General features: G+C 42.9%; 1 protein-coding gene across 3 annotated transcripts in view; it reads left to right on the top strand.

Annotated features, from left to right (window-relative positions):
- Positions 1-26,914, top strand: part of LOC132381635 (ephrin type-B receptor 1) — a 653,754-nt gene that overhangs the window by 369,866 nt on the left and 256,974 nt on the right. For all 3 annotated transcript variants that reach the window (XM_059951218.1, XM_059951207.1, XM_059951227.1), the window contains exon 4: positions 7,089-7,244. In XM_059951218.1, the coding sequence (XP_059807201.1) occupies positions 7,089-7,244 (156 nt within the window). The remainder of the gene's footprint in view (positions 1-7,088; positions 7,245-26,914) is intronic.

The raw sequence follows: 26,914 nt of genomic DNA, 5'->3' as shown, positions 1-26,914 counted from the left end.
CTCTCTGCATAAGACAGCCCTGCCATCCCAGGAATCAACCTAGTGAATCTACGCTGCACTTCCTCAATTGCCAGAATGTCCTTCCTTAAATCTGGAGACCAAAACTGTAAACAATATTCCAGGTGTGGTCTCACCAGGGCCCTGTACAAATGCAAAAGAACATCCTTGCTCTTGTATTCAATTCCCCTTGTAACAAAGGCCAACATTCCATTTGCCCTCTTCACTGCCTGTTGCACTTGCTCATTCACCTTCATTGACTGGTGAACTAGGACTCCTAGGTCTCTTTGCATTTCTCCCTTACCTAACTCGACACCGTTCAGACAATACTCTGCCCTCTTGTTCCAGCTTCCAAAGTGGATAACTTCACATTTATTCACATTAACAACACCTTATATTCCATCTGGGTAGCCTCCAACCTGATGGCATGAACATTAATTTCTCTAACTTCCGTTAATGCCCTCCTCCCCTTCTTACCCCATTCCTGATTTATTTATTTTCACCCCCCTCCTTTTTCTCTCTCTCTGCCCATCATTCTTTGCTTGTACTCCATCTCCCTCTGGTGCTCCCCTCCCCCATTCTTTCTCCCTAGGCCTCCTGTCCCATGATCCTTTCCCTTCTCCGGTTCTGTATCCCTTTTGCCAATCACCTTTCCGGCTCTCAGTTCCACCGCACCCCCTCCGGTCTTCTCCTATTATTTTGCACTTTCCCCTCCCCCTCCTACTTTCAAATCTCTTACTATCTTTCCTTTCAGTTAGTCCTGACGAAGGGTCTTGGCCTGAAATGTCAACAGTACTTCTTCCTATGCTGCCTGGCCTGCTGCGTTCCACCAGCATTTTCTGTGTGTTGCTTGGTTGTGTTGTGGTTAGCACAATGCTATAATGTACCAATGACCCAGGTTTACCGCTGTCTTTAAGGAGTTTGTATATTTTCTCTGTGACCGCATGGGTTTCCTTTAGGTGCTCTGGTTTCCTCCCATAGTTGAGAGACGTTCTGGTAGGTAGGTAGGTATGTCATTGTAAATCGTACCATGATTAGGCTAGGGTTAAATCAGGTGATAGCTGGGCAGTGTGGCTCAAAAGACCAAAAGGGCCTATACTGCACAGTACCTCAATGAAGAAATATACAAGTATTATACTAAGCATTGTACCTAATGATGGGAAGGTTAGCTGTGGTGGTAGCCACACAGAAGTAAAAAGGTGGAAAGTGATACTGCTTGTGTCTGTAAGTCAAGATGTTTCAGGTATAACTCTGATGTATGGCAACCTGCATAGAAATGAGAAGATTGAGCTACATTTTGACCCAGTCAGTTACTGTTGGTGCTCAGCATTTGTATGAGCTATATCCCTGTGCCATGTTCTGTCAGCTATTGAAACTCTTTATGCATCTACTCATTACTGTTCGAGATGGAGCAGTCTTTTCTTTTATAAATATCAATCCCATCAAATTCATGACTGTCATCACATTTTATCAGATTACCTCTGAAACTACTCTCTGCAGCCCCAGATTTTTTTTACTCTTTTCTAGTTCTGCTGAAGGGTCACTGACCTGAAATACATAATAATGCATCTCTGTCAGCAGATGCCCCTTGACCTTCTGAATGCTTCCAGCATTTTCTGCTTTTGTTTTCAAATTTTATGTACATGCGCATGTGATATCGCTCTCTATCTGCCTGTGTCTACCTCCGCCCTTCTTTACCTCTATACATCCCTTGCTTTTATATGTAACTCTGTCTCGATATTCCTCAACACATTCCCTGCACCCTGCAGCTACTGACAGGCTGTAACTGTTCTTTTTCCAGGTGTGTGATTGAGTGTTAACCTTAATTTTTCTCCTTAAAGTCTCAGTCTCCTGATATAAGTGCAAGGTACTTCAGGTGTTTCCACACTATTTCACTGTGTGGACATCTTCTCATCTTCCCACCCTACATCAACACAGGCACATGTCCCATCAATTCTTTTAGAAGGGAAAATGAATGATGAGGAAGTGTATTGTCAATGTATGCTGAAGGAATTCAAGTTTGGATTTTCCTGTCCTTTGTAAGTCTCAAGAAGACAATACTTGAAAATCTCCTGATTAAATCATGGTATTTTCCACAGTCACTCCACTTTATCCTGTCCTATGTCACAACCTCTCAGGTCCACCCCCTATTACCAAGCAGACTTCAACTTGCCTGTTTCATTCTCTTCCAAAAGGCACATCCCTGGCCAGAGGAGAACTTGAGCTATCCATCAGAATGAGATGGAGATAAAAACAAGCAAGAGAAAATCCACGCAACACACCCCCAATGCTGGAGGATCTCAACAGGCCAGGCAGTATCTATGGAAGAGTAAACAGTCAACGTTTCAGGCTAAGTGTCATCAGGACTGGAGAAATATAGATGAGGAGTCAGAGTTAGAAGGTGGGAGAGGGAGGAAGAAACATGGTGACAGGTGAAACCTGGAGGAGAGGGTTGAAGAGCTGGGAAGTTGATTGGTGAACGAGATACAGGACCAGAGAAGGAGGAATCCGAGACAAGATGAGAGAGGGAAAAGGGATTTGGGAACGTTGAAGGGTGCAAGGCATCGCCAGAAGTTCAAGAAATCGACGTTCATGCCATCAGTTTGGAGGCTAACTAGACAGAATATAAGATGTTGTTCCTCCAGCCTGAGTGTGGCCTCATCGTGACAAGTTGGAATGGGAATGGGAAGTGTAAATTAAAATGGGTGACCACTGGGAGATCCCTCTTTTTCTGACAGACGAAGCATAGGTAGTCAGTGAAGCGGTCTCCCAATCTACATCGGGTCTCAACATTATACAGCAGGCCACACTGAGAGCACCTGATACTGTTGACGACCCCAGTAGACTCACAGGTGAAGAGTCACCTTAACTGTAAGGACTGTTTAGTGACATGAATGGAGGAGGTGTAGGGGCAGGTGAAGCACTTATTCTGCTTGCAAGGATAAGTGCCAGGAGGGAGATCAGCGAGGAGGGATGAATGGACAAGGGATTTGCTTAGGGAGCAATCCCTGCAGGAAGTGGGAAGTGAGAGTAAGCGTTCAGCACGGGCTAGAAGGGCCGAGATAGCCTGTTTCCGTGCTGTAATGGTTATATGGAGGGAAAGATGTGCTTAGTGGTGGTATCTCGTTGGAGATGGTGGAAGTTACTGAGAATTATGTGCTGGACATGGAGGTTAGTGGGGTGGTAGGTGAGGACAAGAGGAACCCTACCCCTGTTAGAGTGTGAAATGGAAGAGATGTGGTTGAGGGCATCATTGATGGTGGAGGAAAGGAAGTCCCTTTCTTTGAAAAAGGACATCTCCTTTGTGCTGGAATGAAAAGCCTCACCCTGAGAGCAGTTGTGGAGACGGAGGAATTGAGAGAAGGCATTTATATGAGCAACAGGGTGGGAAGAGGTATCGTCCAGGTAGCTTTGAGAGTCAATGAGTTTATACTAGACATCAGTAGATAAGCCGTCTCCAGAGATGGAGACAGAAAGATCGAGAAAGAGGAGGGAGGTGTCAGAAATGGGCCAGGTAAGTTTAAGGGCAGAGTGAAAGTTGTAGGCAAAGTTGATGAAGTTGACAAGCTCAGCATGGGTGCAGGAAGCAGCACCAATGCAGTCACTGATGTAGCGTAGGAAAAGTTGGAGAGTGACACCAGTGTAGGCTTGGAACATAGACTGTTCTTGGAATGTAGCTGACAAAAAAGTAAGCATAGCTGGGACCCATGCGAGTACACACAGCTATACCTTTGTTTTTAAGAAGTGGGAAGAGCCAAAGGAAAAATATTGATAATGAGGACAAGTTCGGCCAGATGGAGGAGAGTGGTGAGGGGAACTGGTTGAGTCTGGTGTGCAGAAAGAAATGGAGAGCATTGAGGCCTTCCTGGTGGGGGACGGGAGGTGTGTAGGAACTGGTGAAAATAAGATGCTCAGGGTCAGGGAAGTTGAAATCATTGAAAATGTCAAGAGCATGTGCAGTGTCACAGATGTAGGTAGGAATGGACTGAACTATGTCAAGGTATGCAGATAAGAGTTCAGTGGGGCAGGAACAAGCAGAAACAATGGGTCTACCTGGACAGGCAGGTTTGTGCATCTTGATATAGGGGGTAGAAATGGGAGGTGTAGGTTGAGGGAACTATTGAGATCGCTGGCAGTGGATGGGTGATCCCCAGAGTTAATAAGGTCAGTGATTGTGTGGGATACAATGGGCTAGTGCTCCTTAGTGGAGCCCTGTTCAAGGGGTAAATAAGAAGAGGTGTCTGACAGTTGTCGCTGGGCCTGAACAAGGAAGAGGTCAGTCCACTAGACTACTCTAGCACCCTCCTTATCTGCAGGTGTGAAAGTGAGGTTAGGATTAGTGTGGAGGGAGTGGTGAGCAGAGCGTTCAAAAGGAGCGAGGTTGGAATTACAGAGAGGAGAGGTGCAGCCAAGACAGTTGATGTCCCGTCAGCAGTTGGCAATGAATAGATCCAGAGCAGGCAGAAGACCAGACCGGGTGTCCAGGAAGAGGAGGAGGGTTAAAGATGGGAGAAGGGATCATTAGTCTGGGGTGGGGAGTCCTTGCCAAAGAAGTAGGCACAGAGACGGAGGCGGTGGTGGAAGAGCTCAGCATCATGGCGGGTGCAAACTCACAGAGCTGCAGGTGAGGCCCTGACTGAGGACAGAGCATTCCACCTCAGACAGGGAAAGGTCGGGGGGATGGTGAAGATCGGCACAGATGAGATCTAGGATCAGAGAGGGGAAGGGTCTGGTAGTGTCTGAGGGGAAAGGAAGTTCGGGGAAGGTAGGTGGGAGGAAGATGGAGTCTCTGAGGACCCAAGAGCTGCGGAGTGGTGGTGGGGGAATAGGAAACGGGATTCCAGTGGCAAGTCCTGGCCTGGAGGTGATATTGGTCAATATCCAGGCTGCATTTGAGGTTGGAGGTTATGCAGTTGGCACCTTGGAGCTGTCCAGGGTCATTGGAACCCTCTTTGATGGCGTTGGAGTCCAGGTTCTGAATCTGCTCGGGATTGTTAGAACTGTTGAGGTTGGCAGCAGGAATCGTGGTCTGGGGACGTCCGTGCCTGCTGGCGTTGGCAACAGCAGGTTGTGTAGCCAGTGGGCGGGCAAACTTCCTGCCTTTCCAGGTGAAGTGATACTTTACCTGTGAGTCTGTTGGGGTCATCTACTGTATCCAGTGTTCCCAGCGAGATCTCCTGTATATTACTGAGACTAGACATAGATTGGGAGAGCACTTGGCTGAGCACCCACGTTCTGTCTGCCAGAACAAGTGGGATCTGCCAGTGACCCCCCATTTTTATTGCACTTCCCAATCCCATTCTGACATGTTAGCCCTTGGCTTCCTCTGTTGTTGCAAAGAGGCCACATTCAGCTTGGAGGAGCAACACTCTGTATTCCATCTGGGTAGCCTCCAACCTGATGACATAAACATCAATTTGGACTTCCAGTAATTGCCCCCCTCCCCCTTTCCCATTCCCAATTCTACCTTATCTCCTTCCCTGCCCATCATCTCCCTCTGGTGCTCCTCCCCCTTTTCCTTTCTTCAATGACCTTCTGCCCTCTCCTATCAGATTCCTCCTTCTCCAGTCCTGTATCTCTCTCCCCTTCTCACGGTTTCACTTATCACCTTCTGGGTCTTCCTCCCCTTCCCTCACCTTCTTACTCTGACTCCTCATCTTTCTTTCACCAGTACTGAAGAAGGGTCTCGGTCTGAAACATTGACTGTTTACTCATTTCCACAGATGCTACCCGGCCTGCTGAGTTCCTCCAGCATGTTGTGTGTAATGCAGACTGATAAGCAACAAGGACTTTTATTTTATTAGCATGGTAATATGCGACAGGTTTGTAAAAGAAGTTGCCAAATCTGACAAATTTACAGCATGACAGTTTGAGGAATCACGGTTTACTAATTCAAGCCTCAGTTTAAGTGCATTATGCTGATCTTGTGAATGAAGAATGATTAAGGTGTAAACTGTCAGAAGAAGCTGGTCACTGATAGGCTGGAAAGGAAGAGAATGGCAGTGCTGTGGCAAGAAAGGCAAGCTTTATTGGATGAACTGAGGGAATCCTTTTATGAAATTCTGCTGGCAAATTCCTCATCAACCAACTCGGCCTCCAGAACAGCTGGTGTGTTATCGTTACAGGCCGCTACTCTTTCAGCAGGCTGGCTTTAGGTTATCAGCAGTGACGGGCTGGAGTTGAACATGCATTTTGGAGTAGGTAGGGAATCAGAAGGATTGAACTGTGTATTCGGAGTGGTACACGGTCAGCAGGAGTGAACTTGTTAAGTGGATGGAGGTTCCTCAGAGGATGCAGTGGTGCTGTCTCACTGCTCCAGTACATCAACGTTTTGACTCTCCCGAAAGCTCGCAGACCCAAAACATTGACTGTTTCTCTTTCCATAGATGCTGCCTGACTTGATAAGTTTTTCCAGTAGTTATTACGTTTCTGGTATTGGTACTTTTGGTATTCCCAGATGTGTTTGAGCCATTTTGGATATCAGCTAAATCTAGGCTTTTTAATGATGACTCCTTGGGCAAATAGCCTTCCATAAGCTTTGTCTCAACTCGGACAGTCACTGGAGGACTTTCAGCCTCAGTGAAGCATTTATAGTGCCCAGCACTACTGATCTGGAGAGAAAATGTACCATCAATCATTTCCTGTCAATTCTTCCTGCTTTCTAGCTGGAATAAGTGAGAGACCACAGTCTTAAAGCAACATTTTCATAATGTCTGTTGAATTCAGCAAGATTGTTAGGCCAATGTCTGAGAGAAAAGAGGAGAATGAGTCTTTTTTTGAAATCTAAATCATTTAGAATTGTTTCCATTACCAAACGAAAGGATGTTCTGAAATAAAATGAGAAATGCACTGGAGACATCAGGTCAGGCTGAGTCTGTGTAAAAAGAAGCAGTAAACATTTTATGTTTAGGACCTTTTGTAAAAGAACAAGTGAGAAAAAAAGTGTTTTGTTGTGATCAGGAGACGGATGCACAGTGGGTGAGGTGTATCACACAGGCCCGAGCTGTGAGAAAATCTAGGTTTGTTCCAGTACTGAACTGAGGTTTACATGACTCTCTCTCTCTCTCTCTCTCTCTCTCTCTGTTTTCCAGCATGCCATTCTGGGACCTTCAAGGCAAACCAGGGCAATGAGATGTGTATCCCTTGTCCTACTAATAGCCGGACTTTGCATGAGGCATCCAGCGTGTGCAACTGCCGTAACGGATATTATCGAGCAGACTTTGACTTGCCTGAGATGCCATGTACAAGTAAGTAGTATGCTGGCCATTAACAAGTAATGTAGTAATGCTTGAACACCTGGATCAGTGCTCCACTGCCTCTTTATTAAAGACTCAGTCAACAGTGCTCAAGATTAACACTAGTAGTTAGATTCAACTCTTGAAAAAACAGAATTACAGACTTGTTGATGTACAAGATCCCTCAATGATGGGATATTTTGCAGGGTTAGTGGTCCTGGTTACAATGTTAGGTAATACCTTGATTTAGGACCATGCTTTATTAATACAGTTTTGCTGATGGGCATTTTATTTTCTCCAGATCTCTTCTAAATGCAAATCTATATGAAAAAGTGTTCTTTTAATTACATTATACACTTGATAATATGCAGTTTCAATCGAGTATTTCATTATGATGTAAAATAAAAATTCAGTTAATTAATAAGCTAGGGTTGTTGTATTAGCCAATAGGATTTGTCTTGTTAACATTTTGGCCAATAAGATGCCCCAGGGTGAATAAAACCGAAATGGGTGGCCATACTGTAGAAAGCAAGAGCACGAGATTGAAGTTTTGAGAAAGGAGAAAGAAAGTGGACAACAAATGTGATGACAGAACGTAGTGAAACGCTCAGAGAACCCAATTCAAAACGCCAGGTCCAGATGTCAGGAAATCTTCATGCAGACTATGGTTTCAAGGAGAACGTGCAGACAACTTTCAGTTAGCCAGCTCGCACACAACATTGGAGAAAGGGCCAGAGGAGACAGTTTGATGCCTTTTCTGGGACGCAGTATGGATATTTTTATTTTTTCTTTTGCTTGGACTGGTTGTTCAGCACAGAACTGTTTGGGTTCCGTGACTACACAACTGAAGCAAATAGATTGATTACACTGCATGAGCTTCAAATGCATGCATGTTACAGATAGACAAATATGTGATGGACCGTTTTTCTTTAATTTGTCTGGTATAGCTTAAAATATTTTGTCAATACAATTTCAATCTAAATTTATACTGGTGCAAGCTGAATTATTGCTACCTGGTGAACATTAAATTTGCATGGGTGTCTGTCAGTATTCATGCAGGTAATTGTCTTATTTTCCATTAGAAAACACATTCAAACTTTTATGTTCTTGTGTTTAGTGGAATTATATCCATCCTAGATCTGTTTAATTACTGGAAATGGCCTTTTTATCATTATTCATATGCATTGTCGTATTATGTTGCTGTCAAGTAGTATTCACAGTAATAGCTAACTCATTGTGAGCCTGCGGTGAGAGGTTTACAGTTATTATTGGAAATTTTCTGATACCTGTGTGAAAGTGGATTTGTGAAGAATCCTGAGAGTGTTTTCTAAATATATGGCTGAACCTCTGTCTTGGAAGAGATTTTTATAGAACTGCTTTCTGTTGGTTTACTATTCTCAAAAATACTGAAATTCTGTGGAAAAGGTCTTTTTTTGTAAATCAATCATTTGTTGCCAAGTATAATTATATTGATGTAGTGAAAAGAATGCAGTGTTACAGTTACAGAGAAAGTGATGAGAAGGTAAATCATGGAACAGGGTTTTACATACGTATAGCACAGAAGGAGATCTTTCACAGTGGCTGAAAAGGCACTACCGTTGGCCAATGCAGGCTCCAAGTCCATCAACTGTTCACCCCACAAGCATCTGCCACAGTTGTATTTTCTAAAAATTTGTCAGCACTTGACTGCAGAGCAGGAGATTGAAGAGTGAGTTGGAGATAATTCCTTGTGGACTTTACGCGCCAGGTTTAAAAACCGAATGGAACCTGTCGGGACTTGTCTGTGAAGCGGGAGATTACTTAGGTTATTAGTAACTTAACAAGGGCCAATAAAAAGAAGAAATGTGTAATCGGAGTGACCATTGTTAGAGTACGCCTGGGTTAGCATGGGAGACTTTGGCTCAGCTGGCTTCAGCAGGAACGTGTGGAGGCGAAGAGAGCTGAGTCGTTTGGAATCAGTTAGATGATAGTAGAACTTAACCTTAAGTTAGAGCCAGAAGTTTAACAAGCGCAGGTAGGGTGGTAGTTAAGGCAGTGGAATGCTTCTCCTGTAAGATGTGGGGTTGTGGGGTACCTAACAGTCTCCCTGATGACTACATTTGCAGGAAGTGCATCCAACTGCAGCTCCCAACTTACAAAGTTAATGAACTGGATCTGGAATCTGATGTACACAAAGCCATCCAGGAAGCTGAAAACATCGTACTGAGGTGGTCACACCCAGGGTACAGGCTTCAGGTAGTATGGGTGAACACCTGGAGAAGTGAGCAGACAGTGCAAGGTTCCCCTGTGGCCATTCCCTTCAGCAGCAAGTGTGCCCCTTTAGATACTGCAGAGGGGGGAGATCAGAATGCAGCAGCAGCAGTTGGTGTAGAGGCACTGTGGCTGGCTCAGAGAAGGGAAAATCAGACAGAGCAATAGTGATAGGTGACCCGATAGTTAGGTGGATGGCCGGAGATTCTGCGACCACGAAAGAGACACCAGGATGCTGTGTGCTCCCAGTTGCTAGTGTCGTGGATGCCTCTGGGCGACTGCAGAATTTTCTTTATCGGGAACGTGATCAGCATTGGCACCAGTGACATTGGTATAAATGGGGAAGAGGTTTTGCACGGTGAGCATAGGGAGTTAAGAAATAGCCCTCCAAAGGAGTAGTATCTGCATTACTCCTGGTGTTGTGCAGGAATAGGATGATAGTACAGATGAATGAGTGGCTGAGGAACTGGTGCAAGAGGCAGCACTTTATGTTCTTGGATCATTGGAACCTTTACAGGGTCAGGGATGATCTGTACAAGAGGGACAAGTTTCACATAAACTGGAGGGGAACCAATATTCTCGTTGGGAGGTTTGCTAGTGCTACTTGGGAGGGTTTAAACAAATTTGATAGGGGGATGGCAACCAGTGCACCAGGTTAGAAAGTGGAGGGATGGGGAAGAAGATAGGTGTCAGAGCCAGTAAAACAGGCAGGAATGATGGGACACAGAGTTTGAAGTGTGTTATTTTTAATGCTGGGAGTATGATGGGGAAAGGTGATGAACTTGGAACATGGATCAGTACATGAAACTATACTGTTGTAGCCATTATATAGACCTGATTGAGACAGTGGCAGGAATGAGTAATTGATATACCAGGTTTTCAAAGTTTTAGAAAAGAAAGAGGAGGAGGTAAAAGAGTTGGGGGAGTTGCACTACTAATCAGGGACAATATCACAGCTGCACTAGGAGGAGGGAGGGTCAGTCTATGTGGGTAGAACTGAGGAAGAGAAAAGGTGCAAGCACTTTGGTAGGGTTGTACTACAGACACCCTAGTAGCCACCAGGACATTGAGGAACAGACATACTGGCAGATGAAGGAAAGCTACGAAAACAATAGGGTTGTTGCCATGGGGTTGTCAACTTCCCTGATATAAACTGGACCTTTGAGTACATGAGGTTCAGGTGGGGCAGAATTTGTTAGGTGCATTTCTTAAATCAATATGTGGATAGTCTAATAAATGGAAGGGCTGTACTGGACTTGATGTTGGGTAATGAGTCTGGTCAGCTAACTGACCTTTCAGTTGATGAGCAGTTAGGGAACAGTGGTCATAACTCCTGAAGCTTTAATATAGCTGTAGATAAGGTTAACATTGGACCTTTCAGGAGAGTATTAAATTGGAGCAGGACAAATTACAAGACCATTAGGCAGGAAGTAGGGACAGTTAATTAGGAACAGCTGTTTTTGAGCAAGTCTGCATCTGACATGTGGAGGGTGTTTAAAGACCAGTTACACAGAGCACAGGACAGGTATGTTTCAGTCAGGGCAAGGATGACAAGATAAGAGAACCTTGGATGCTGAGGGTGGTGATGAATTTAGTCAAGTTAAAAAGAAGTATGTAACTCATGGGAAGCTAGAATCAGATGGAAGCATTGAAGATTCCAAAGAAGCCAGAAAAGAACTCAAGAAAATTAAGTAAGTCAGGAGGATCCATGAAAAGCTCTTGGCAAGTGGAATTGAAGAGAATCCTAAAATAATCTATGTTAAGAGTGTGTTAAGAGGATAACTAAGGAGAGGGTAAGATCACACAAGGATAAAGGGGGAAACATTTGCTTGGATGGGAAGGGTGTGGGTGAGGTCCTTAATGAGTGCTTTACATCAGGATTTACAAAAGAAATGGACATGAAGTGCAGAGAGGTAAGTGCTGAGCAGTTTGATATGCTGGAGCAATTTAAGGTAAAGAAGGGTCTTAAAAAGCATTAAGGTGGATAAGTTCCCAGGACCTGATAGAATATTCTCCAGGTTACTGTGAGAAGCAAGAGAAATGAATGCTGGGGCCTTGACCAATATCTTTGTAACTGCTCTAGCCATAGGCGAGATCTTGGAGGAGTGGAAATTAGCTATTTTTAAAATTTATTCATTTACGGGATGTGTGCTTCGCCAGTTAAGCCAGCATTTATTGCCCATCCCTAGTCCTTGAGAAGGTGACGATGAGCTGCCTTGTTGAACCGCTGCAGTCCTTGAGGTGTAGGCCCACCCACAGTGCTGTTGGGGAGGCAATTCCATGATTTTGACCTAGTGACAATGAAAGAATGGTGATATGTTTCCAAGTCAGGATGGTGAGGGACTTGGAGGGGGATTTCCAAGTGGTGGTGTTCCCAGATATCTGCTGTTCTCAGCCTTCTAGATGGTAGTGGTCGTGGGTCTGGAAAATGCTGCCTTACGAACTTTGGTATGTTGTTGCAGTGCATCTTGTAGACAGTACTGTCGATGGTGGAGGGATTCAGTCATTGTGGAAGGGGTACCAATCAAGTGGGCTGCCTTGTACCGAATGGTGTCAAGCTTCTTGATTGTTGATGGAGCTGCACTCATCCAGGCAAGTGGCGAGCTAATGTGTTTCATTAATGGAGAAGGGAACATGGGATAATCCTGGAAACTATAGGCTGGTGAGTCTCAAAGTCAGTGGTCTGGAGAGTATCAATGTCAAGGGTCGGGAAGTTACTGGGGAGAATTCTTAGAGATAGGATATATATGCACCTGGTCTAATTAGGGAGAGCCAGCATGGCTTTAGAGCCTGAGCCATAGAACTCTGCAGCACAGAAAGAGGCCCTTTGGCCCATCTAGTCTATAATGAACCATTAATCTGCCTAGTCCCATTGATCTGCATCTGGACCATAGGCAATAGACAATAGGTGCAGGAGTAGGCCATTTGGCCCTTCAGGCCAGCACCACCATTCAATGTGATCATGGCTGATCATCCACAATCAGTACCCTGTTCCTGCCCTCTCCCCATATCCCTTGACTCCACTGCCTTCTGAGGCAGAGCATTCCATAGATCCACAACTCACTGGGTGAAAAAATTTTTCCTCAACTCTGTTCTAAATGGCCTACCCCTTATTCTTGAACTATGGCCTCTGGTTCTGGACTCTCCCAACATTGGGAACATTTTTTCCTGCCTCTAGTGTGTCCAATCCCTTAATGATCTTATGTATTTCAATCAGATCCCCTCTCATCCTTCTAAATTCCAGTGTATACAAGCACAGTCGCTCCAATCTTTCAACATATGACAATCCTGCCATCCCGGGAATTAACCTCATGAACCTACACTGCACTCCCTCAATAGCAAGATTGTCCGTCCTCAAATTTGGAGACCAAAACTGAACACAATACTCCAGGTGTGGTCTCACCAGGGCCCTGTACAACTGCAGAAGGACCTGTTTGCTCCTATACTCAACTCCTCTTGTTATGAAGGCCAAGGTGCCATTAGCTTTCTTCACTGCCTGCTGTACCTGCATGTTTACTTTCAGTGACTGATGGACAAGGACACCTAGCCCTCCATATCCTTCCCATTCATGTACCGATCCAAATTTCTCTTAGATGTTGAAATCAAATTCACATCATTACTTGCACAGGCAGCTTCTTCCACACTCTTGTGACCCTCTGAGTGAAGAAGTTTCCTCTCATGTTCTCCTTAAACATTTCACCTTTCACCCTTAACCCATGACCTCTAGTTGTAGTCTCACCCAACCTCAGTGGAAAAGCCTGCTTGTACTTACCCTATCTGTACTACTCATAATTTTGTATACCTCTATCAGATCTCCTCGCGATCGTCTACATTCTCGGAAATAACATCCTGTCCTATTCAACCTTTTTCCCTATAACTCAGGTTCTCAAGTCCTAGCAACATGGTTCTAAATGTTCTCTCCACTCTTTCAGTCTTATTTTACATCTTTCTTGAGGGTAGGTGAACAAAATTGTATACGATACTCCAAATTAGGTTTCACCAACATCTTATACAATTTAAACATAACACCTAATTCATTGATTGATAAATGCCAGAAGCTTTCTTTATGACCCTACCAACCTGTGACTCTACTTTCAAGAAATTATGGACCTGTATTTCTCATCCCATTGTTCTACCACACTCCCCAGTGCCACACCACTCACTGTGTAAGACCTACCCTGGTTGATCCTCCTGAAGTGGAACACCTCCCACTTGCCTGCATTAAATTCTATCTGCCATTTTTCAGCCCATTTTTTTCCAGCTGGTCCAGATCCCTCTGCAAGTCATGATAACCTTCCTAACTTTCCACCACACCCTAATCTTGGTACCATCCACAAATTTGCTCATGCAGTTTATCACAGTACCATCTAAATCATTGATAAAGATGACAGCACCAGTCCTTGTGGCACACCATGTGTCACAGGCCTCCAGTCAGAGAAATAACCATCTACTATCATTCTCCGGCGTCTGCCCTGAAGCTAATGTCTAATCCAACTTACTACCTCATCTTGAAGCCCAAATGACTGACCCTTCTTAACCAACCTGCAAAGCAGGACCTTGACAAACGCCTTGCTATAATCCACATAGACCACATCCACTGCATTGTCTTGATCAACTTTCTTGGTAATTTCCTCAAAAAACTCTACAAGATTGGTTAGACATGACCTACCATACACAAGGCCCTGTTGACTATCCCGTATCAGTTCCTTCTATCCAGGTACTTGTATATCCATTCCCTCGGAATACATTCCAATAACATTCCCAGTACTGATGTCAGGTTCACCAGTCTATAATTTCTCAGTTTATTCTTAGAGACTTTCTTAAACAATGGAACAACATTAACTATCCTCTATACCTCCAGCACCTCATCTGTGGCTAAGGACGTTTTAAATATCTTTGCTCGGGCCCCTGCAGTTTCTGCACAAGCCTTTCACTGGATCAGAAAGAACACTTTCTCAGGCCCCAGGGATTTATCCATCTAAATTTGTCTCAAGCCTGCAAACACCTCCTCTGTACTCTGTATAAGACCTCGCTGCCGCTTTGCTTAACCTCTGATTCTTTGTTCTTACCTTGAGTAAATACAGATTTAAAAAATCCATTTAAGGTCTCCCCCATCTCTTTTGGCTCCGTGCACATTACCACTCTGATCTTCCAGAGGACCAATTTGATCCCTTGTAATCCTCTTGCTCTTAACATATTTGTGGAAGCCCTTAGGATTCTCCTTCGCCTTGTCTGCTAGAGCAACCTTATGCCTACTTTTAGCCCTCCCAATTTCCTCCTTAAGTGTTTTCTTGCATTTCTTATACTCAAGAACCTCATTTGTTCCTGCCTGGCTTTACTTGATATGCACCTCCTTTGTTTCATAACCAGGGCCTCAATATCTGTTGAAAAGCAAGTTTCCTTAAAACTGTTATTCTTGCCTTTTAGACTGACAGGAATATACAAACTCTGTTCTCAAAATTTCACTTATGAAGGCTTCCCACTTACTAAGTACACCTTTGCCAGAAAGCAGTCTGTCACAATTCACATTTGTCAGATCCTTTCCGATACAATCAAAATTGGCCTTTCTCCAATTTAGGATCTCAGACGAAGGACCAGACCTATCCTTCTCCATAATTATTTTAAAACTGATGGCATTATGCTTACTAGATGCAAAGTGTTTTCCCTACATAAACTTCTGTCACCCGCCCTGTCTGATTCTCTAATAGGAGTCTACTATTGCACTCTCTTAGTTAGGATTTCTACATACTGATGAAGGAACCTCTCCTGAAAACATTTCACAAACTATCCATCTCATCCTTTTACAGTATGGGAGTCAGTATGGCAGTCAATATGCAGGAAGTTAAAATCACCTGCTATTGCAACCATATGTTTCTTGCAACAGTCTACAATCTCTACAAATTTGCTCCTTTAAACCCCATAAACTGTTGGGTGGTCTATAATATAATTCCATTAATGTGGTCATGCCTTTCTTATTCCTCAGTTCTACACATTAATCCTCACTAGATGAGCTCTGCAAACTGTCCTGACTTTGTGCACGGCAAGTCATATCTTACACTTGATTGTGTTTTTTGGTGAGTGGACAAGGGTGATTGAAGGTAGAGTTATGGATATTATCTACATGGATTTTAGGAAAGGTGTTTGACAAGGCCCCTAATGGGAGGCTCATCCAGAACATTAAGATGTATGGGATCCATGTTGACTTAGCAGTTTGGATTCTGAAGTGGCTTGTCCATAGCAGAGAGAGTGTAGTGATTGAAGGGACTTATTCTAGCTGGATGTCCATTTGTGTTCTGCAGGGATCTGTACTAGGACCTCTGCTGTATCTGATGTATATAATTAACATGAATGAAAATGTTGATGGCTGTGTTAGTAAGTTTGACAAATTGACAAACAGTTTGCAGATATGGGCGGAGAAATGGCAGAAGGAGTTTAACCAAACATGCATTGTTGTCCCTTGGTAGGAAAAGTGCAAAGAGACGGTAAGGGCAAGATCTTTAATAGTGTTGAGGATCAGAGGTATATTGGCTTCCAGGTTCATTGCTCCCTGAAAGTGGCTCCACAGGTTGATAGGGTAGTTAAGAAGTAAATAAAGCTTACCTTTATTGTCTAAGGTTTGAGTTGAAAAGCTGAGAAGTTATATTGCAGCTTTCTAAACCTCTAGTTAGGCTGCATCTGAAGTATTACATACATTTCTGATCATTCTATTATCGGAAGGACATTGGGTCCAGAAGAGGTTTACGAGATGCTGCCTGGACTTTAGGGCATGAGCTATAATGAGAGGTTGGACAAACTTAAGTTGTTTTCTCTGGAGTGGCAGAAGCTGGATACATTTAAGATGCGAGGGGGTTAATTTCAAAGGAGATGTGAGGGGCGATTTTTTTTTTACAGAGAGAGTAGTGGGTGCCTGTAACACACTGCCTGGGGTGATGGTAGTGGCAGAAACATTAGTGACTTATAAGAGATGTTTAGATAGGCACACAAATGTGATGAGAATGGAAGGACATAGGCAGTGTGCAGGCAAAAGAATTAATCAAATTAGCCATTTGATTACTAGTTTAATTAATTCAGCACAGCATTGTGGGCTGAAGAGACTGTTCTGTTCCTGTGCTGTACTGTTCTATGTAATTTGTTTTCAGGCCAAATTTACCCTGACCACTAATTCCATTCCTGTTCCTGACAACTGCCTTAGCTGAAAGAGGCTTGTTGGTGATAACACTGGTTTTGAGTGGTATCATTAGCAAGTTTGAATTACACCAAAACTGGTGGTACAGTGCTCAGTGAAGAACATTGTCTGAGGTCACAACAAAATTAGATTAAGTGGGAAAGTATGCAAAGGGATGGCAGATGGAATTTAACAAGTGCAAGAGTATACATTTTGGGAAGTTCACCAGGTCAGGGCTCTCAGGAGTGATGTACAACAAAGACACCTTGGGGTACAGCTACAATATTCCTTGAAAGTGGCTCAGAGACAGGGTAGTAAAGAAGGTACATGTCCCATTTGTCTTCATCTGAAGAGAGGCTGAGTGCATGTGTTGAAATGTCTTGATACAGTTGCATAGAACATTAGTGAGATTGCATCTGGAATATTTCATACCATCCTGGTTACCATAAGCATATAAATAAAGCATTAAATAAGAAGAGTATACAGTACCTATAAAAATATTCACCCCTCTTGCAAGTTTTCATGTTTTATTGTTTTAGAACATGGATTTAATTTGGCTTTTTTGACACTGATCAACAGAAAAGACTCTTGTGTCAAAGTGAAAAATTTCTAGAAATTGGTTTAAATTTATTTCACTTATTAAATACAAAATAATTGATTGCATAATTCACCCCCTTCAAGTCAGTATTCAGTAGATGCACCATTGGCAGCAATTACAGCCTTGAGTCTGTGTAGATAGGTCTCTATCAGCTTTGTACATCTGGACACTGCAATCTTTCCCCATTCTTCATTACAAAACTGCTCAAGCTCTGTCAGATCGTAAGTGAACAGCTCATTTCAAATCCAGCCAAAAATTCTCAATTAGATTGAGGTCTGGACTCTTACTTGGCCACTCCAGGACATTAACTGTGTTGTTTTTAAAGCCATTCCTGTGTAGCTTTGGCTTTATGCTTGGGGTCATTGTCTTACAAGAAAACAAATCTTCTCCTAGGTCAGAGTTCTCTTGCAGACTTCATCAGTTTTTTCTCCAGGATTTTGCTGTATTAATTTTACCCTGTACCTTCACAAGCCTTCCAAGGCCTGCTGCAGAGTGAAGCATCCCCACAGCATGATGTAGCCACTGCCATGCTTCACAGTAGGGATGTTGTGCTTTTAACGATGTGCCGTGTTTGGCTTATGCCAAATATAGCATTTAGTCTGATGTCCAAAAAACTCAATTTTGGTGTCATCAGACCATAGAACTTCCTACTAGCTGACTTCAGAGTCTCCCACAAACCTTCTGACAAACTCTAGCGAGATATCATGTGAGTTTTTTTTCCAACAGTTGATTTCTCGTTGCCACTCTTCCACAAAGTTGTGACTGGTGAACCATCCAGACAACAGTTGTTGTATGCAAAGTCTCTCCCATCTCAGCCACTGAAGCTAGTAACTCCTCCAGTGATGTTATAGGTCTCTTGGTGGCCTTCCTCACTAGTCCCTTTCTTGCACGGTAACTCAGTTTTTGATGACAGCCTGCAAGAGGTAGATTTACAGCTGTGCCATATTCTTTCCATTTCCTGATGATCGACTTAACTATACTCCAAGAGATATTCAGCGATTTGGCAATTTTCTTGTATCCATCTCCTGACTTGTGTTTTTCAGTAATCTTTTTGCAGAGTTGCTTGGAATGTTCATTTGTCTTCATGGTGCAGGTTTTGCCAGGAAACTGACTCATCTTTCAGCTCCAGCTGTATTTTTACTACAATCAATTGAAACACCTTAATTGCACACAGGTGATCTCCATTTTTTAAATAATGTGACTTTTAAAACCAATTGACTGCACCAGTGATGATTTCATATGTCATTTTAAAGGGGATAAATACTTATGCAATAGATTATTTTGTGTTTTATTGTTCTAATTAATTTAGATCACTTTGTAGGGGTCTGTTTTCACTTTGATAGTAAAGAGCCTTTTTCTGTTGATCAGTGTCTTAAAAAAACAAATTAAATCCACTGAGATTCAATGTTGTAACAATAAAGCATGAAAACTTCCAAGGGGGTGAATACTTTCTATAGGCACTGTAATTAAGCTGGAGAGAGTGCAGAAAAGATTTACAATGATATTGCAGGGACCTGCCAGATAATCAGAGGCTAAGGGATGACCTTACTGAGGGTTTATAAAATCATGAGAGGAATAGGTAAGTGGAATGCCATAGTCTTTTCCCCAGGGTCGTCTTTATCATCAGCCACCAGAGTGAGTATCAGTGCATTAGGGACGCACAATCAAAAAGGGTAGCAAATACAGCACTGAAAGTGTTATACCTCAGTGCACAGAATCTAAGAAATAAAGTGGATGATCTTGTTGCATTATTACAGATTGTCAGGTATGATGTTGTGGCCATCACTGAATTGTGGCTGAAGGAGGGTTGTAGTTGGGGATCGAATGTCCAAGGTTACACATTGTATCAGAGGGATAGGAAGGTGGGTGGTGTGGCTGTGCTGTAAAGAATGGCATCAAATCAGTCGAAAGATGTGACGTAGGATTGGAAGATGTTGAATCCTTGTGGGTTGAGTTAAGAAACTGCAAGGGTAAAAGGACCCTGATGGCAGTTATATACAATAGCTGTGATGTAGACCACAGATTACAATTGGAGTTCATTTGGGTGTTATGTAATTAACCAAAGGAGATTGGGGAGTTTAAGGTAAAAGAATATGCTTAGGAGGCAGTGATCACAATGTGATTGAGTTCAACTTAAAATTTGATAGGGAGAAAGTAAAGTCTGACAGTATTTCAGCGGAGTAAAGGACATTACAGTGAGAGAGGAGTTGACCAAAGTAAATTACAAGGAGATGTTGGCAAGGATGACAGCAGAGTAGCAATGTCGTGAGTTTCTGGGAAAAATGAGGAAAGTGCAGGATAGATATATTCCAAAAAATAAAGAAATAGGCAAATAGCAAAATTGTATAACTGTGGCTGACAAGACAAGTCAAAGCTAATGTAAATGTAAAAGACAGGGCATACAACAAAGCCGGAATTAGCAGGAAGGTAAAGGATTGGGAAGCTTTTAACACTTAAAAGAATCACCAGGAGGGACAAGATAAAATATGAAAGCAAGCCAGCATACAATATCAAAGTGGATAGTATAAGTTTTTTCGAATATGTAAAAAAATAAAAGAGAGATGAGATATGCATATAGGACCACTAGAAAATGAGGCTGGAGAAATAATAACAGGGGACAAAGAGATAGCAGATGAGTATTTTGCATTAGTCTTCACTATGGAAGACACTAGCAGTGTGCCAGATGTTGAAGGGCATGTGGGAAGAAAAGTGAATGCAGTTACTATTACAAGGGAGAAGATGCTTAAAGATCTGAAAGACCTAAAGGTACATAAGTCACCCAGACCAGATGAACTGCATCCTAAGGTTCTGAAAGATTTGCGGTAGAGTTTGTGGAGGCTTTAGTAATGATCTTTCAAAAATTATTGGACTCTGGCATGATTCCAGAGGACTGGAAAATTGCAAATGTCACTCCATTCTTTGAGAAAGAAGGAAGGCGCAGAAAGGAAATTATAGACCAGTTAGCCTAATCTCAATGGTTGGGAAGATGGTGGAGTCACTTATTAAGGATGAGGTTCTGGAGTATTTGGTGACATAGGACAAGATTGGACAAAGGCAGCATGGTTTCCTAAAGGGAATATCTTGCTGATGAAACTGTTGGAATTCTTTGAGGAGATTACAAGTAGGATGGATAAAGGGGATGCAATGGATGTTGTATATTTGGACTTTAAGAAGGGCTTTGACAAGGTGCCACACATGAGACTACTTACCAAGTTAAGGGCTCATGGTTATACAGTAAAGTTACTAACATGGTTAAGAGCATTGGCTGATTGGTAGGAGGCAGTGAGTGGGAATAAAAGGCTCCTTTTCTGGTTGGCTGCCAGTGACTAGTGGTGTTCCGCAGAGGTCGGTGTTGGGACCAATTTTTTTTTATGCTGTATATAAATAATTTAGATGATGGAATCGATGGCGTTGTTGCCAAGTTCGCTGATGAAATGAAGATTGGTAGAGAGGTAGGTTGTGTTGTGAAAACAGGTAGGCTGCAGAAAGACTTAGATTAGGAGAATGGGCAAGAAAATGGAAAATGAAATACAATGTTGGAAAATGAACACCCTAAAGATTAACTTGCAGATTGAGTCAGTGGTGAGGAGGGCAAATGCAATGTTAGATTAATTTCTTGACGTCTAGTATACAAGAGCAGGGATGTAATGCTGAGGATTTAGAAAGGCACTGGGGAAACCTCACCTTGAGTATTGTGAACAATTTTGGGCTCTTCGTCTAAGAAAATATGTGTGGCATTGGAGAATGTTCAGAGGAGGTTCACAAGTATCATGTCCTAGGAAAGGTTCCACCGCTAATCTAATGGTTTCTCTGTAGCAGCTGTGTGTTTGGGTTATGACTAGAGGTAACAGAGGCTTTGGAATGTGCAATGTCCCACGATGGGAGTGGCTGTTTTCTTTTTTGTGTGCCTGAGAGCAAAGGATTTGTGGGCTTTTGATTGGGAGAAGATGGAGAGAGAAGATGCTGGAACGGGGAAGATGTAGATTGCAGGACTGAGCGGACTTGGAATGGGGTTGGGAGTCGACATCTGGGGGAGAATCGATAGAGAACGAACAGATGGGGAAAACCATGAGCTCCAACATGCACAACAGACAGTTACATTAAAATGGGTCCTTTTTTCTTTACTAAACATATAGTCAAATTGAGAATTATTAACCTCAATTGTTTAATTACATCTTGTGTACTGTTTATTTTTTTCATGGTACTGATTTGTAACGGGACACATCCACCCAAACAAGATTTTTCAAGTTTGGCCGGGCCGGAGCCTATCGCCCCCCCCCTCCCCCCAAGGGCTGGCTGGGTTACACAAGGGTGATTCTGGGGAATGAAGGGGTTATCATATGAGGAGCATTTTGTTGGCTCTGGGTCTGTACTCACTGGAATTTAGAAGGATGAGGTAAGGATCTCATATTTACCTTTCGAATGGTGAAAAGCCTAGTCAGAGCAGATGTGGAAAGGATGTTTCCCATGGTGGGTGTGTCTTGGACAAGAGGGCATAGCCTCGGGATAGTGGGGCATCCATTTAAAACAGAGATGCGTAGAAATTTCTTTTGCAGAGGGTGGTGAATTTGTGGAATTTTTTACGACAGGCAGCTGTGGAGGCCAGGTCATTGGGTGTATTTCAGGCGGAGATTGGGCAAGGCATCAAAGATTATGGGGAGAGGGCCGGGGAGTGGGGCTGAGAAGAGGATAAAAGGATCAGCCGTGATTGAATGGCGGAGAAAACTCGATGGGCCCAATGGCTTAATTCTGCTCCTATGAATTATGGACTTATGTGACGTGGGTGTTTATAGTATTTCACTTTATTTGTTCTTGGCAAATTTTTTTACAGAAGTGGTTTGCCATTGCCTTCTTCTGAGCAGATTGAAGGACATTTGGGCAAAGACATGTTTAGAAAAGGTTTGAATGCACATGAGTAAAACACAAGCAAGTGGGTGCTCAGGAAGGCCAGTTTGTCAATGTGGCCCAGTTGGGCTGAGAGGCTCATTTCCATACTGTAGATTTCTATGACCTTGAACTTGTTGGAGGTGCAGATGTAGATATGAGCATATGCCAGTATTTACATGGTGTATGACTCTGTCAGCTAATTAATATGTGCAGTATGTACCTTTATGCTTATGTGTGTGTTCTTGTGTGTAATCTCATATATATGTGCTGAGTATTTACATTGTGTATGTAAGCTCGTGTTTGCGTCAACGTGCATGGGTATCTACAGGGTGTGCATAAGAGTGTCATATAAATGTGTATATTTTCATATGGATGCTTGTCCTTGTTTAAGCACATACATTTTAGTATAACCTAGAGTAAATCTTTATGGAGGTATACACTTGTAGCTATGCACTTGTTAGTGTTTGCACTCGTGTCAGTGTATGTCTACACTTGCATATGTAAATGATTTGCAGTGAGTATTTGCAGTCATTGTACAATTATGTACCTCTGTGTGTTTGCTGACACCAAAGTACAGAGGTTCACTGACTCCCTGCTATCCCACAGAGCATTGATTTGTAAAATGACGTCATCTTTGACAACCCTCTCTTCACATCTCATTGCTCTCTCACTCTCCCAACAATTAAACCCCCACAGCAGTGTAGAAGGGCTGTTTGGCAGGACTGCTGTTGGGTGAGCTGTTGTGAGCAGCGAGACTACCCATCAACGAGGTGTGGTTCCTGCCCGATACGGTGTCAACAGGCACTCTCAACACCTGTCCCACCTGTACAGACAGCTGGATCCAGCTGTTGGACCTGACGCTGTTTCCCACTCTCTGTGCCTGGCTGTCAGCAGCCACCCCACCCGAGCCCTGAGGTTTCTCTACGGCAACAAAGTCATTGTTTGTTCATCAGTGAGAGGTTAGAGGTTCATGCCAGCAGCACTGTCAGTGACGCATAGCTCTATAAAATTTGCTATAATGACCCCTTTTGACACTGATTCCATTAAAGCCTCATTCCTGGGAATGTATCCTGATGATTGAGTAGGATATCGATGTCCAATCATCTGTTTGCTCTTGTATGGCCATATGCATTCATACAAGTTTATGCTCCCAGTATGTATGTACATCCAAATACATAAATAACTGGAATATTGCAACTGTGTATTCAATGTCCATGTTTCAACTGAGCACAGATGCACATGTTTGTGTTTTTATGTGTAATTTTAAAACCACTCAGGCCTCTGCTGATCCCTTGTTAGATCTGTTCAATTAATCCCACCAACCCATTTACTTTCTTCCCCCTCCAAGAATTCCCCCTCTTTCTGCAATTGTTGAGTCTGCTGCCACCGCCCTTTCAGCTACATCATTTTGGATTACAATAATTTATTTTGTAAAAGTAAATTTTCTTTGTGTGGTCTGTTTTGCTGCCAGATAACTTGTGTCAAGTAAATTCCAGTTTGCATTTTGAAAAGGATTGGCAGAACATTCTGGAGTTTGGCTTCTGTGACTCTGGTGTTGAACCCATGGTTCCATGTACATTTTTATCAGCTCTCTCATCTTGTGCTGTTTGTCACCTTCAGATGTCCCAGTGTAATTTAGAGTCGTAGAACACCACAACACAGAAACGAGCCTTCAGCCAATCTAATTCATGCTGAACCATTAATCTGCCTAGTCCCACCAACCTGCACCTGGAACATACCCGGCGTACGCCACTTTCAAGGAGCTCATTCAAACCTTTCATCATCCTCTGAGTGAAGAAGTTTTTCCCTCATATAGTCCCACCCAACCTTAGTGGGAAAAAGCCTACTTGCATTTACCTTATCTAGGCCCCTCACGATTGTGTATACCTCTAGCAAACCTCCTCTCAATCTTCTGCATTCTAGGGAATAAATTTCTAACCTATTCAACCTCTCCCTATAACTCAAGTCCTGACAATATCCTTGTAAATTTTCTCTGCACTCTTTCAATCTTTCTTCCATCTTTCCTGTAAGTTGGTTACCGGAAAGATAACGACATAATTCTCCAAATTAGGCCACACGATAATCTTATACAATTTCAATATAACAGCTCAACTCCTTTACTCAGTACTTTGATTTATGAAGGCCAGTATGCCAAAAGCTTTCTTGACAATCCTATCTACAAGTGACACCATTTTCAAAGAATTATGAATCTTTATTTCTAGATTCATAATTCTATATGAATTATCCTAGTTGGTTCTACCAAAGTGTAATGCCTCACACCTGTCCACATTAAGTACCATCTGCCATTTTTCTGCCCTTTTTGCCATCTGTTCCAGATCCCACAGCAAGCTTTGATAGTCTTCCTCACTATCCCCATACCCCCAATCTCCATTTCAATTTCGCTGATCTAGTTTATCATATAATCATCCAGATCATTGATATAGATGATAAACAACAACAGATGCTGTGGCACACCACAAGTCACAGGTCTCCAGTCAGAGAAGCAACTATCTGCACCCAGTCTTTGGCTTCTTCTGTGAAGCCAATGTCTAAGCCAATGTACTACCTCACCTTGAATGCCAAGTGACTGACCTCTCATGCAGGACCTTGTGAAAGGTCATATAGACAACATCCATTGCCTTGCCTTCATCAACTTTCCTGGTAACTTTCTTTAAAAGACTGTAAGGTTGGTTGTACACAACTTATCCTGCACAAAGCCATGTTAACTATTCCTACAAACAAGATGTACAAAATGCTGGAGGAACTCAGCAGGTCAGGCAGCATCTATGGAAAAGAGTAAACAGTTGATGTTTTAGGCCAAGACTCTTCATCGGACTGGGGAAAAAGAGATGAGAAGTTAGAGCAAGAATGTGGGGAGAGGGGAGGAAGAAGTACAAAGTGGTATGTGATAGATGAAGTGGGAGGGTGAAGTAGAGCTAGGAAGCTGAAAGGAGACAGAGATAAAGGACGAGAAGGGGGAAACTGATAGGAGAGGGTAAAGGACTATGGAAAAAGGGAAGGGTGAGAAGCACCAGAGGGAGGTGAAGGGCAGGTAAAGAGATAAAGTGAGAGAGGGAAACAGGAATGGTGAAGCAGTGGGAGGGGGGCAGTTACTGGAAGTTTGAGAAATCAGTGTTCATGCCGTTAGGTTGGAGGCTACCCAGATGGAATATAAGGTGGTGCTCCTCCACCTCCCTCTGGTTCTCCTCCCTTTTCCCTTTCGTCCATGGTCATCTACTCTCTCCTAATGGATTTTCCTTTCTCCAGGCTTTTATCTCTTTCACCTATCAGCTTCCCAGCTCTTTACTTCACACCTTCCCCCTGTCCTGGTTTTACATATCACCTACCATCTTGTACTTATTCCTCCCCTCCCCCCATGTTCTTAGTCTGATTTCTCCTCCTTTCCAGTCCTAAAGAAGGCTCTCGGCCATAAATGGTGACTGTTTACTCTTTTCCATAGATGCTGCTCAGTTCCTCCAGCATTTTGCATGTGTTGCTCAGCATCTGCAAGTTTTCTCATCTGCCTGTTGACTATCCCTGATCAGTTCCCTTAGAACGCCTTTCAATAACTTTCCCACTATTGATGTCAGGCTCACTAGCCTAGAATTTTGTGGCTTATTCTTAGAGCCTTTCTTAAAGGTTGAGTCAGTGCTGAGGAAGGCAAATGCAATGTTAGCATTCATTTCCAGAGGACTAGAATATAATAGAATGATGTAATGTTGAGGCTTTACTTGGAGTATAGTGAGCAGTTTTGGGATGTGCTGATAATGAAGAGGGTTCAAAGGAGGTTCACACAAATAATTCTAGGATTGAAAGACTTGTCATATGAGCAGCGTTTGATGGCTCTGGATCTGTATTCTCTAGAATTCAGAAGACTGAGTGGTGACCTCATTGAAACCGATTGAACATTGAAAGGCCTCGATGGAGTGGATGTGGAGAGGATGTTTGCTGTGGTGGGAGAACCTAAGACCAGAGAACATAGCCCCTAAATGGAGGGACATTCTTTTAGAATGGAGATGAAGAGGGATTTCTTCAGCCAGAGTGTGGTGAATCTGTGGAATTCGTTGTTGCTGGTGGCTGTGGAGACACAGTCATTGGGTATATTTAAAGCAGAGCTTTTGTTGAATAATCAGGGATGAAGGGAGACAGAGAGAAGACAGGAGATTGGGGCTAAGGGGGAAAATGGATCAGCTATGGTGAAATGGCAGAGCAGACTTGATGGGCCAAATAGCCTAATTCTTATGGTCTTAAAGAATAGAACAACATTAGATATCCTTCAATCTTCCAGTTCCTCACCCGTGGCTAAGAATGTTTTAAATATCTCCGCAATTTTTACAATAGTCTCCCACAGGATCCAAAGGAAAACTTTGTCAGGCCCTGTCCATTTATCCCACCCAAATCTGCTTCAGGATAGCGAACAACACTTCCTCTGTAATTTGTATAGGGGCCATGAAATCAGTGCTTCTGTACCTCACTTCAATAGACTGTTTCCCATATAAATACAGATGCAAAATATTCTATTTAAGATCTCCATAGATCATAAATAGATCTTAAAAATACCTTAAAAATAGATCTTAAAAATATCTTTAAAATACTCCCTGACCTTCAAAACAACTGTGCTTAATCAAGCTTTTAGATAGGAAAGAGTTAGTCAAATGTGCTCAGCAAAGTTTCCTTAATCAGAACATAGAAGTCCCAACTAGAGAGAGTGTGATACTAGATCTCCTATTAGGGAATGAGACAGAGCAGGTGAAATAGATTACCACTGTCAACTTTCAGAGG

This window comes from Hypanus sabinus, chromosome 2, assembly GCF_030144855.1.
Source record: "Hypanus sabinus isolate sHypSab1 chromosome 2, sHypSab1.hap1, whole genome shotgun sequence".
NCBI classification, from domain to species: Eukaryota; Metazoa; Chordata; class Chondrichthyes; order Myliobatiformes; family Dasyatidae; genus Hypanus; species Hypanus sabinus.
The sequence above is the reverse complement of the archived record's forward strand: the minus strand, read 5'-3'. Positions and strand labels throughout refer to the sequence as shown.